Source organism: Triturus cristatus, chromosome 5_1, assembly GCF_964204655.1.
Source record: "Triturus cristatus chromosome 5_1, aTriCri1.1, whole genome shotgun sequence".
Classification (NCBI taxonomy): domain Eukaryota; kingdom Metazoa; phylum Chordata; class Amphibia; order Caudata; family Salamandridae; genus Triturus; species Triturus cristatus.
The window spans coordinates 399,397,733-399,411,430 of NC_140587.1; the positions used below are offsets into that span (position 1 = coordinate 399,397,733).

Genomic DNA, 13,698 nt, shown 5'->3' on the forward strand with positions numbered 1-13,698 from the left:
TAAATAACTTTCCTTATATCTGAGGTCACTACACTTAAAACCTATGTCATCCCTAAGCAAGGCCTTTCAATCCTGAAGGTAGGGTGCTAGGTTGTAAGTGTGAGAGTGCCCTGCATGAGCAGGGCACCCCTTACAAAGTCTGGAGAATCGACTCGGGGTATTGTAAGTGCCATCAGCCATTTTGATATACACAGCGGCCATGCGTCATTACGCGATGGCTAACTATATAGTGGCTGTGCCGAACCTGGGCATGTTTGATATCAAACATGTTGGAATCATACCTCAACACCGTTACCCATGTTGTTTTGGAGGTATGATTCCTTTCACGGGGGGGATCCTCGGGGAATCCTCCAGTACTCCCGGTAACAGCCCTACAGAGTCTGCCAGCAAACTAGTGCTGCTGCCGACCACAGAAACGATTCTGCCCTCCTGCTGCTGAGCTGAGCTCGAGCTGGGGTAGGTAGAGCCATAGGTTTCCTGTCACAGGGAGGTGTGACCATCTCTCAGACAGGATTTAATGTATTGGGATGGGATGGGATGGGATGGGGCGCTTGCCAGCGCCACCAGACTGCTTTGAAGAGCACATTTGGTGCCCTCCTTGCATACTCCAGTTAGAACCAGTTCAGGGAGCCCTCGGCTCCCGCTCTGGCGCGAAACTGGACAAAGGTCACAGGAGTATCCTCCCCTCTCTCCTGATCCCTGAGTCGACCTTTTATACCCTTTAAATTTTGAGGCCAGTATCGGTCGTCGGAATCGCTGGGACCAAACCCCTGTGCACCGTATCGACTTGACGTTGCCAAGGTTTGTTGGATCTGCACTCCAGAGATATTCAGGCTACATGAAGCTCCAGCCTCCAGATCTTAGTCCTCACCGCATCCTCTACACCGTGGGCCTTCATCTTTGGTGAGCTGCTCGAGGTCCTATTACGAATCCTGTGCCTTGGGCCTGTGGGTCCTCTTGAGGGTCTACTATTGCTTCAGTGGGCTCCACTGCTGGCTCAGGGCCTGCACCGACTCTCCTCCACTTGGTGAGTCCCTTGGACCTTGCTGGTCCCAACGCTGCTCCTTCATCGATTACCACGTCTGTTGCTGCTGCCAAGGCCTGCTGGTCTCCAACCCCCTGGTTCTCGTCTTCGGACGTGGGACAGCTCGTGAACGGCTCCTGGTCTTCCACAGCGTCACCTGCTCATCACAGCTGCAGCAACAAGGTCACGGTTATCACTCCTGCATCTTCCATCATCAGTGGTCATTGCTCTCCCGAGTCTCCTGTTCACCTCCGAGTGGCATAGACTTTGTCCCCTCTGTTTGCAGGTTCTACTCTTCAAGAATTCACCCTTGGTTTCCACCGGACTCTTACACAGTCTTCATCAGTGGCATCTTTTCTTAAGTCCTCCACTGTGGTCTACAGCGGTTTGACGTCACTTCGCACCTATGCACCCGGCTTCCCTGGTGTAGGTATCCTGGTTTATCCACGGTGGGGTGACCCTCCAACCTTCTGTCTTCCACAGGGTTTTTCAGGGTCCACTGGGAAGGGTCCATCTTCAAAACTGCAACCAGGACTTTCCCGTTAACTTCTATCGAGTACGTGGCTGTGTTTCCACTCGTCACACAATCTCTGTGGTTCCTAGGTATTTACCTCGGGTGGATCCTTGTGCCCCCAGCTCTTCTGAGTCTCCTGGTCCAAGTCCCAACTTTGGTCACAGTTCGCATTCCACTTTCTTAGTATATGGTTTGGTCTCCCAGTGGAGACCACTGTGTATTGTGCTTACTTACATGTTTGCACTTGAAGTATTGGGTGTATTTGTGTTCATATCTCTGGGTAGGAGATATACCAATGTGTTAGTGAGTGCTATATAATAAATAGACATATTGTTATGAATATACTGTGTGGTTATTTTTCATTAAATCCACACTATATGATTAGATCTGGTAAATCAAGCTGCTTAACACTCCTTCTGGACTAAGCCTGAAAGCTGCACTACTAGCTATCACTTGGAGAGCTTTCTATGGTTGTCTAAGACCCCTAAAATCCCCATTAAGGTTGTCTGGATTAGCGCAAGGAGCTTCACTTAAATAAGTGTGCACCACTAACAGGAATAGACAATTAGAGGTGGACAAGCAGAGCATACAGGCATCCACCTCGTGTAAGTGGGAGCTATATCAGGCAGTAATCGAAAAGGTGTTCAGAAGGTGGGGGAGACACCAGAAATATACCGATTTGCAAAACCAGAAAACACAAAATGCCAATCCTTTGTGTCCAGACATCCACTCCGACAATCACTGCAGAACGCACTGACGATAGACGGGTCAGAGAGATTTGCTTACGCGTTACCCCCCGATCCCACGGTTACCAATAATCAACAAATACAGTTGCAGGTGACTTTAATACTCATCGCTCCACAGTGGGTGAAACAAACCTGGTTCTCAGATTTAATAGACATGGCACATAATGTGCAGGGACTATCAACTTTACAAGACCTGCTCTCCAGGCAAGGGGAGAAGGGGGGGGGGGGGCTCTGGGTACACAGAGTTCACACACCTAGGACTTACAGAAAAACAATGGTGGTGCTAAGAGAAGCAGGAAGACAGACAACAAGGAAATGCCACACAGCCAAGTGGGAGAGATACACAAGGTGGTGCCAGAGAAGTGGCCTCTTTCAGAACAGGACATGAGACACTACAGTTACCAGATACCTCACACACCTGCTAGACAGCAAGCTAACCAATGCATCACTAAAGGTGCATCTGGCGACGATAGTGGCCTACAAAAGGCTATACATAGGAGGTGGCGTCTTCACTACACCAGTGATCAAAAGATTTCTGGAAGGGGCCAAAAGAATAGCCACACCAAGGTGTGCATCAACACCTAAATGGAACCTAAATGTAATGCTGACTCCGTAGAGTAAGCGAGTTGCAAGCACTCACCATCCATATACCATATATGCAAATACACAAGGACAGAGTAGTCATGAGGACCAAGCCATGCTTCCTTCCAAAGGTCAATTTCAATTTTCATATAAACCAGACAATCGAAATACTGAGTTATTTTCCACAGGCCAAAGACTCGGGTAGAAAGAGCACTACATACACTGGACACCCGACAGGTGGCAATGTATTATATGGAGAAAACAAAGCCAAGGAAAACAACCCTTATATCATTCTCAGACAATAACAAAGGAAAACCAGTTACTAAGCACACCATTGCAAGGTGGATTACTCAAACAATCCAGATGTACCACAAGACAGCTGGCATACAGCTAGAGACTAAACCATGAGCACATCTCACACGAAAGAAAGGAGCTATAATAAGCTTCCAGGCAAATGGTCTGTTAGACAACAGATGTATGGCAGCCACACGGTAGTCAGTACACATGTTCACAAAACACTACTGCATCGACTAGATCAAAAGCACAGGTGCACCACACAATAATAAAAACAATCCGATGAGACAATTAATATAATCCAATTCCAATCAAAAGACGGATAAAAGTTCCTTAGTTTTATCTCTTTATTCCGTGTTCATATAGCATTGAACATTACAGTGCAGCACAGCCGATGTGTTTCGTCCTGAGAAAGGACTTCTTCAGGGCAATATGTAAAAAAGATCAGAAGTTTGCTTCATAGATGGTGTAAGTAGTAGAAGAAAAGGTCTTTTCTACGACTTTTTATCATATGAGGATAACTTCCCTAGATAGAGTATATCCAGGTTCGTAGCCTTAACATCGGTTTGAACGGCCAATATATGAATAATTTTTATCTGAGTATTGCCGGACCGCAATATGCTAGTTGCGATCGGCACAGAGATATGGTCGCAAAAAGAAAGATCCTCCGGTACGACGTTCATGTGAACAGTGGGACGGAAAGTACCGAAACATTTGTTTACAAGTTTAACCTCATCTCCAGGCCAGCCTCCACAGTGAACAGAACCGCTACAAATCAATGCATAGCATGTGAATCCAGAAAAGATTTGCGCTGCAAAACGAAATGATTACTTACCTGCAGGAGTATTTTGAGCCTTGAAGAATTTTCTGGATTTACACGCCATGCACCCGCCTCCCCAGGAAATGAGGCAAGCAGAAGTTAATAGAATTAAAGAATGTACAGACAAGAGGAAGCAAATGAAACATCTATAAACAGACAGTCGCTGCTGAAAAAAGAATCTGAAGATGGAGACCACGCGTGGAGGCTTACGGGGAGGGGCATGTGATGTCAAGAGACATGTGTTCGCAGCTCACCGCAGGCTCACACGGTGACACTTGTCTCCTCCACTAATTAGTCGATACCCAGGCCAAATCTGTAATGTTTGCATTCTGTTGGGTATCATGACTTCTGTACACTCCTAGTTTTACGAGGGACGATTACGACAGACACAACACGGGGGCAGCAGCTGCCAAACTAAACAGGCATTATCTACTTCACCAGGCCATACTGTTGAATGTAACCCTAAATTATTTGTTTATTGGAATACGATGGTGGCCAAACAAGCTGCCAATCATCAGCCAAACATACATAGATATATATAGGAGACAGTACCAATCCATTTGGTACATGTTGAAGCTATAAAATGGATTAAACATCCTGGATCAAAGCAGTGCCACTTCGCTAAGGCCTATCAAAATCAAAGGGGTTGATATAAACCTGTAAATAATGGAGTAAGGACTCCCATGCTGTGCAATTGGATATGATGATCTTTATACACCTTTTAAATTGTGGAAGCGAGCAGTTCCAGATTTTCTTTTTTGAATTCTAAGTCGAAGACATATATGAAGAAGTAGACAAGGCAGCACAAAAAGAAAACTTTAAAAACAAAGCTGTTGTACAGATAAACACTTTTGGTTTTATTTTCTCTTGCATAATTTCCAACAGAATAGAAAACTTTTAACAGTAATTCAATGATGTGTTACCTTCTTCAGGGGAGTAGATTGTCTCATGTCATACAAAACAATATTTCTATCTGAAGCACAACTTCCAAGAAGGTATGTCTGAAAAAAGGAAATGTTATGGTTATTTTCATTTGAGGAGATTGGTGACCACATGCATAAAACCATGCAAGAAGCCTACATGTTTTGCTTCTGTATAGTGAATGCACACAGAGGTGCACAACATAGAGCTACACATGCCGACCTAAAAGAACACTGCAACACAACTACAAAAAGTCACACATATACCTTAAGTCGCATATAACCATGTGCAGCAAAGACAACTAGGGATCATTAGGTCAGAACGTTGATACACCAAAGGAGCACAAGGTGCCGTGCTCTTCAGATGAGCATGAGGTGTTGTGCATCAGGTTACCACTCTGTGGTGCACAGTTAAGACACAGAGACATTTCCACATAATGGAGGCACTAGTGTGATGTGCAGCAGAGGGAATAAAGTGCTGTACAACAGGGCAAACATGCGGATAGTCTTCCTTCAACCAGTGGTGTATCGTTTTTTTTGCCAGCAATGTTTTGCTTGTTGGGGGGTTTTGCTCATTGATATAATGGTAAATTCAAAACTCCCAATCCCACAATGCAATGTTCTATTAACTAAAAAGTATGAGAATTGTACGAAGGAGCCACAAATGACTTGGGCCACTTGGCAAGTATGCATATGGGAAGGCATTTAATATTTTTTTATAAGACATACATTTCCTCCTCATGACTCTTCATGTTTCCAGATTATTTCTACTATTTATGTCCCACGCTCTGCTCCACATAAATCTCTTATGTAACTTTTTTAAGTGTTTCCATCAACTGTGCTCCTCAAAAGCCTTATGCTTCTGAAACAAAGATACCCATGCAATAAATCATTGTAACTGGTCACACAAATGTAAAATAAGTATCCCTCACTGCAGAGCTAGATGTTAATTATTTCTGTGTAGATCGGATTTCTTTACAAACGACAACAAACAATGGAAACAGCAAAGAAGCAGCAGAGAGGAAACAAAGTTCTTAAACCTGGGCGCTGGCAGCTCAAGCAATCGCAAAGCCAGCAATTCGACGCCTCACACGGCAGCCTATTTTAAAAATACCTCAATTAAGCTTTACAATAGGTTAATGCAGTTTCCCAGTATTCAAACACAAACCGTACAATGGTGCAGCAAACGTGAATACAGCAGCTATGTATCCACTGAAGACAAAATATTGGGCTTTATAGGAGCTCAGGCATTTGAGTACCTTTGAATAAGATAATGTCAGGCAGTACAGATTAGATGCTAGAAATATGAATGGAGCCCTACAGAAGACCCAAGGTATTCATTAAGTAGTATGATGTCCCACCTAAAACACGGGTGTACATGTTGATTCAATTCACTGTACACATTTGAGTCAGCCATAAAAATAACAATGGCTTCAAAAAGATAACAGCACAGCTGTATTTACAATAACAACAGAAGGGTATAATATTGATCCCAAGTTCACTCATAGCCTAAGAGGCTAAATAAAAATGATTTTTGAGAAGAGAAGAAGACAGAACTCAACAAAACATACAACTTGTAATCTATATAATTTTGCGCAGATTCCTATTTATGGAATTGACAAACATTCTTATTAGCAGTAATTGAAATCTTATCAAGTCATACATTTTTTGTAAACACATTTTATTGGGTTCTAGCACAATCATACAATACAAGTAACTTCCAATTGCAGCTGTAGTGAAACAAATTATTTGACATAGTGGTACATTGCTTCCTGCTATGGAGTGGCAACTGCTTCGGTTATCATATTCTCATCCACAGCGCCCACCCTCATAGTGGCGAAACAATGTAATCTTTATTAGTCCATAGAGATCTCCGTCGATAGTCCTTAAATTCTCTGCTCAACAATAACCCAGCCAAAACAAACCCTCAACCCTCCCCTCCCCCCAGGCGTGTCACATATAATCGTGCTCATACCTTTGTACACCAGAGTTATATCATGCTTTGCTCTGCCCTACGCCATAGTGGGTCTATATCACTGGGCCATCAATTGGGAGGCAACTACGCCAGTGCGCTTGTGTCGAGATTTGGTAACCACCTGAATATAGGGCGTGGGGTTCAATCTGTGCTGCCAGGGGCCTCCTCTACTGAAATGTCATCTCTGGGTGCTTTAGAAGCTCTACCAAAGCTATCCATGTCCTGGATAATTTCTCACTCCCCGCACTTTTCGCAAATTGCAATCTATCTGCCCCCTCGGATGCCGCCCATTTGACCAATTATTTTTGCCATCTGCGTATGTTAGGGCCCCCTCTCGCTTTCCAGTGTCTGGTGATCTCTCTTTTAGCCCACACCAACCCCAAGTCCATACATTTACTCGTCACCTTATTCTTGGCTGTGTGAGGGAACCAGTATAGTAAACAACTCCCCGGAGTTACTGCAATCTCTCTATCAGTCACATTCATCAATGTTGTTATCACTCCTTCCCAATATCCCTCCAGTTTAGGGCTGTCCCAGAACATATGCCGGAATTCTGCCCCCTCCGTGTTGCAACGGGGCAGGTGGCCGTTTGTGTGTTGAAATATTTATTAACCTTGCCCAGGGCGATGCACGCTCTGTGCAATACAAAGAAATGCACTAACTGGAATCTAGCGTTCCAGGTACTCTTCCATGCCCTTTCCACTAACTCCCCCTAAACTTTATTGGTTATTGACTAGCCCAGATCTGCCTCCCACTTTTGATGTAAACCAGTCAGGGGTAATAGTGTTTTATGTATTATGCGTCAATGGAGGCATGTGACTGCTTTAAAAGTGCCTGCCGCTGTTACTACGTATTGACACACCGCCGACGTCTGGGGTTCTGTGAGAGCCACCCGCCAATGTCTCCGTATGGCCACTGTGAGAGCTGAATGTAGCAAAAAATCTCCCCCTGGAAGATCATATAGTTCCCATAAGTCATTAAACAGGATCATGGCGCTTTCTTATCGTAGTTATTCCCTTCTCCACCCAAGAATCCAGTCTCCGCCAGTCTCCGCCAGTCTCCCCCATGAGGCAATACCTCACACATAGCGGGATTTCGGGTGCATAAAGACGCCCACTTTGTGCACATTGCAAGATCCTGTTCCAGCATTTTCGGACTGTTTTTAATTCAGATGGTACGGTTTGTCCTCGCATGGGCAGCGCCAACAGCACTTGAGACAACATTTGTAAGCTTGGGTATCATCTCACTGGTGGTCCGCCCCTGAGTCGCCCTGTTACCACTTTGTAAACCATTGCATTTGTGCCGCTGAATAATAAGCCTCCAAGTCAGGGGCAGCCAAACCTCCCTCTGCTCTAGGTCTCATAAGCGTGCTGAGCGCCACCCTTCGTCTGCCCACACCCCATTAGAACCCCAGGATCATGGTCTTGAGCTGTGTAAATAGACGCGCCGGGATCCAGACTGGGAGTGTTCCAAAATAGTATAGCAATCTTGGCAATGTTACCATTTTCAGGAGGGAAACTCGGCCCACCACTGACAATGGGAGGGTCCCCCAGAAATCAAAGCTAATTTTGGCACCTATAAGCGGTCTCCCTATGTTGCCTTCTAGTAAATCTCCTTGTGCATGATATATTTGTGTACCCAGGTATGTCAAACATCTATCCTCCCATTTCACTCCTTCCACTTCTGGCGGACCTATTCTGTTCATCCCAGTAGGGAAGAGGCACGACTTATCCCAATTAACTCTAAGACCTGCTACTCTTCCTAGGTCGTGGAGGAGCTCCTTTGCTCTCCTCAGTGCTTTCCTCGGCTCAGTCAGAAACATTAGTAAATCATCGGCGAACAATGCTATGTGTTGGACTTGTCCCGTTACTACCAGGCCTTGATAATGCCTGCCTGTTCTAGCCGGGGCCGCGAGTGGCTCCATTGCCAGGGCAAATAGCAATAGTGACAGCGGACATCCCGGCCTTGTTCCTCGACCTACTGCGCAGGCATCAGATATCAGACCGCCCATCCTAACTCAGGAGGTGAACTCTTTATGAAGGAGAGCCGTCCATTCAATAAATTCTACCCCCAGCCTGAATTTCCTCATCACTTGAAATAGATAAGGCCATTCGAGGCTATCAAATGCCTTTTCAATATGGACCGCAAAAAATTGTTGCCTCCTCTCTCTGGTAGGTGTCCGCCTCCATCACATGCAATAACCGTCTATCATTCTGAGCAGTATTCCTAGTGGGGATAAAGCCTGCTTGGTGTTCATGTATTAGTGTCGTCATATGCGGAAGAAGGCGGGAAGCCAATATCCTACTCAGGATTTTGTAGTCCAAGTTAAGCATGGAGAGCCGCTCTATCCCATGCCGGTTTCCTTGGCTTAAGAAGTGGGATGATGACTGCTTCCCTCGATTGACTCGCCCCTCTTGCCTTGCCCTATTGTATAGGTCTACCAGTTGGGGAGCTAATAATTCAGTATAAGTCGAGTAGAGTTCCGCCGGTATACCATCTGTCCCTGGCGTCTTATTTCTGGCCATATTCTTGATATCAGCCCTCACCTCCCCAACCTCTATGCCACTACCTTGGTTAGCCGCATACTCCTCATCTAGTCTCAGGAGTTTCACATCTCCTATGAATTCATCTAGGCCCTCTCCTGACGGGGTCAGTCTGCTCTTGTATAGGCTAGTATAATAAGCTAGGAACCGATCGTTAATATCCTGCTGCCTATAATATGTTTCTCCTCCCTGCCTCCTGAGTTCAAATATCGCTGCCCCCCCTCCGAGCCAGATTTGCCAGCCAAGACAGGAGAGCTCCAGATTTGTCCCTCTCCGAGTGGGCGGGCACAGTATAATTTTTATGGTCAAAGCAACGCAATCGCTCTACTTGGGTTGCCACTGCTTCTTTTGCCTCTAATAGCTCCTCATGCTTGTCCACCCAACGAGGCCTTTCTTTCTCAGGCTCTCGGAGTTGTTGCTCCAGCAACTGTATGTCGCGTAAGAGGACCTTCTGGTAGTGGCAGAGTTATGTAGCTTACCCTACCGGGCCTTAAGTCCCACCAGGCCGCACACCAGGGTGGTAGGTCCCATCGTCACTCTGACCTCTGCCTGCAGCCTATACCCCGACTTTCCTCCATCGTTTTCCCTGCTTAGGCAATGTCGTCCGCCGTCTGAGGGGTGATTTCCAGCAATTCAGATTCCGAGTACTCATTTGCACTGGCTACCAGAGAGCTTTCCGATCGGTCTATTTCAATTCCGCTTCTACTCGATCCAGGGCTATAGCCCCCCTGACTAATTTCCGCATCTGCCTGCAACACTTAGCACCTCTCAGTTCTCTGCTCGTAGGGAGACGGGGCACGATTTGGTGGTTTGCTATTATTCACTTGCTGTTGTGTCAGATCCGGGGATGTACTGCGTCGCTCCTGGCCCTGGCGAGAGTCTAACCATTCCCACGCCTCTTGTAGAGTAGTAAAGAACTGTACCCAATTTGTGTCGGCCACTCGGCGACGCGCCGGAAACAGCATTGCGTACGGGATCTGTAGTTGCCAGAATTTCTTTTTGAGAGCTAAAAATGACGCTCTCTGACGCTGTACTTCTCTGGTGAAGTCCGAGAAAATCAATATCTTGTGATTGTCCATCTGTAAGTCTTGTTTTTGACGTGCATGATGAAGGATGTGGTCACGATCCCTGAAGTGGAGAAGTCCCGTCTCAATTGGGCGAGGGGGAGCTCCCAGCTTGGGCGGTCTAGCTGGTACTCTGTGAGCTCTCTCTAGGGCATAAAAAAGGGAGAGCCCCTACAGGGCCATCTCCATCTTGAGTCAATCCTCAAGAAAGCGCATCTCATCCATGCCCTCTGCGCTCTCTGGCATTCCCACTATTCAAATGTTGTTTCTGCGGGAACTGCCCTCACTGTCCTTTGCTCGTGCTTATAATATTTTGACCTTTGCTTCCACCTCTCAGAGACATTTTTATAGTGTAGACACCACTTCCGGAATGCTGGTGAGCGTTGTTTCGGTTACTTCTACTCTTTCCTTGAGTTCGCGGTGGTCATCTTTCAGCAAATTAAGGTCCGTTCCTATTGTGTTGATTTTTGTCTCCAGTGCTTCCTTGGAAGCCGTGATGGCCTGCATGATGTCCACTAGAGTGGGTCTCGCGGGATCGGCATCTTTCCCCGTTTCATCCTCTTCCTCCATCTGATTTCCAGCTCCCCCATACTTAGGGTATTGTACCCTTTTTTTCCGGGAAGCTTTTCCCATGCTCCAATCTCGATATTCTCTTGTCGGGTCCCCGGGGAATCCACCTACTCGAGGAAGGGTCAGGTAGTGCCTTCCACTGTTTCTTTGGTGTAGGGTCCAGTATTGGTATTGCCTAGTAGTGGGTCACTCAAATAGACAGTGCAGACCACTGAGGAGACGTGGTCCGATTCGTCCCCCAGCAAGTCCCACGTCTGGGAGCCAGGGTGCACTAACAACAGCAACTCTTCGACCCCACTCCACCAATCAGCAGGAGGTTCTCCCCACACTCTCTGGGATCAGGCTGTTGTTCTCTATTGCGCTTCTTTCCGGCTCTCTCTTGCACCTCTGTGAGCCAGGAGTCTCTGGTCAGTGAATTCATAGGTCCCCACTAGATCAGGGCCAGACAAGGCCTACATTTCCCCATGCGCCTAGGTAATAAACAATTGAGCTCACCTCAGGCCTCCGCCATTGACTGTTCTCTGAGGCGTAGATAGCTTCCAGCACTGAGAGGTCCGCCTGGGATGTTCCCAGATTAGGGCCTCAATGCAGGGCAAAGCTATGTGGCGCAGTGTGGTAGCCCAGCCGGGACCCGTCTCAGTACCAGTTGGGGGTTCTCGGGCCACTCCGGGTCTCAGGTGCGAATTGTACTGCTTGCGGAGGCAATTAGACCATCCGCCCTTGTCCCTGCAACTTGAAGTGGTAGTGCAGGCCAGAGCTCCGTCTCTTACCTTTTTAGCGCTTCCACGATGCTCACGTCAGCTCGCCTTTCCGGCCCCGTGCAGTGCGATTTCCTGAAGCAGGCGATGGTCCCAGGGCCCGCGCCTCACTTTCGCCAAGACTCCTCATCTGCTCACGGGCTGTCCCTTCGAGGCTTCTCGGGCCGCTCCTCCTCTCCGACGGAGGCAGAGTCCGCCCCTCACCTCGCGGCTGCCATCTTAGGTTCGCTAGTAATGAAGCGAGCTGGGATAATTTCTCTTGATTTCTTTCCCGCTCAGGGACTGCCGCCGCTTCTTTCTGGAGTCGGCGCAATACTGACACTTTCCGCCGTGCAGATTATTGCAGATAATCGAGCCCGGGACTCCGTATCAATGGCAACAGGGGGTACGGCGCCCAGAGCTCCGGAGTCCGCTCCTGCTCACATCGGCGCCAAGCCCCCCCCCCCCATCAAGTCATACACTTGCACGCGAACCTCTCCAGCACTGGCCATAATCATGTGGTAAATCTGCCAGCGGAAAATCTGAAGATGCAGGTTCAGTTTAAATGATCATTAGGACATTAAACTTGTAAAAACAATATTTTTTTCCACATCAGGAAGGTATTTTTCCTGGTGGAGAAACTCGTTGCCCTAAACCCCATGAACCGTCCTATTTCGCAGAGATCGCTTCAGGACTTACCATACAAATGGCAGTTAATTGGACCAAAGTTAGTCAGGGCCTTAGATTCTCTGGGGTGTTTCATATTACAATGTGTATTTCTTTAAGAACAAACTATCAGCAATACGATATAGTAAAAATAAGGTGTTTTTAGATAGCATTTTATACTCTTCTGTCGTTTCAAACCTCTGTAAATAACAGATATTAATACTGCCAACTTATGATCCTAAAATTACTGACACCAGAGGGATGGAAGGCAGATCAAACGCTCCGTCTGCTTTTCAGGCATTTCAAATTTGTGATCTCTGGATCACAGTATTTGTCTGGAATGAGCTATTCTACTAGCAATATGTACTGAGTACCTGTGTCTTAATTACATATATAGCATAGATACGTCACATGAAGTCCCACTGTGTCCCTGAGCTTCTACAGTAGTGGTACCATGCTAAGGCTTATCTATCTAATAACTGGTAAATGCACATGAAAATTTGAATTTCAGGCAATACTGTGTAATCTGCATTTTCACCAAAAGCTTTGTCACTTGTGGAGGGAACTCGCAGCTGTATATTCCGTGGGACACCATACTGGGTGTATATGGCCTAGAACGTAATGAGGGGACTGCCGATATGTGATCTGTAAAACGTTAAAAAATAGTTGCATTATAATCTCAAGGGTTTGGTGTATATGTAGATATCACAGTATTACAGGCTGCTGTATGGGTAACTATGGAGACCACCATATAATTTGTCTCTTACGTCTTGAAGAATAATAAGCCCTGAGGAAGTCCTTGTGTGAAACAAGACATGTTGGCTGGGCTGATATTCTAATTTTAAAGAAACTATGGATTTATCATTAATAAGATCTCAAATTAATTTTGGAGTGTCGGTGGAACCTTTTCAACTGTGGAATAGGACTTTTCTGCTTAAAGAATCAATAAACAGAACAACCAAATATTGATGAAATCACATGGATCATAACTGAGAACATTAATCCTGTGGCCACCATCCCTTGTATCAATAAGACTAGAACGGGAGGAAAGTGCTTTGCCTAACTCGCAGCCAAAGCCTGGAACACCCTTCCCATCCACCTCTGGGAATTTCCCACACTGCCCCAGTTCCGGAAGGACCTCAAGACCTGCCTCGTCGGATGACCCCAGCACACTACGTAGCCACCCAACCCCTCCAGCCCCTTGAGACCCTCACAGGTTAGTAGTTGCACTTTACCAACCCTG

The 13,698-nt window shown here is 46.5% G+C and overlaps 1 protein-coding gene across 1 annotated transcript in view; it reads right to left on the reverse strand.

Moving 5' to 3' along the window:
• Positions 1-13,698, reverse strand: part of DCAF13 (DDB1 and CUL4 associated factor 13) — a 350,429-nt gene that overhangs the window by 239,012 nt on the left and 97,719 nt on the right. Inside the window, exon 6 of the mRNA XM_085605122.1 lies at positions 4,904-4,981. Within this exon, the coding sequence (XP_085461248.1) occupies positions 4,904-4,981 (78 nt within the window). The remainder of the gene's footprint in view (positions 1-4,903; positions 4,982-13,698) is intronic.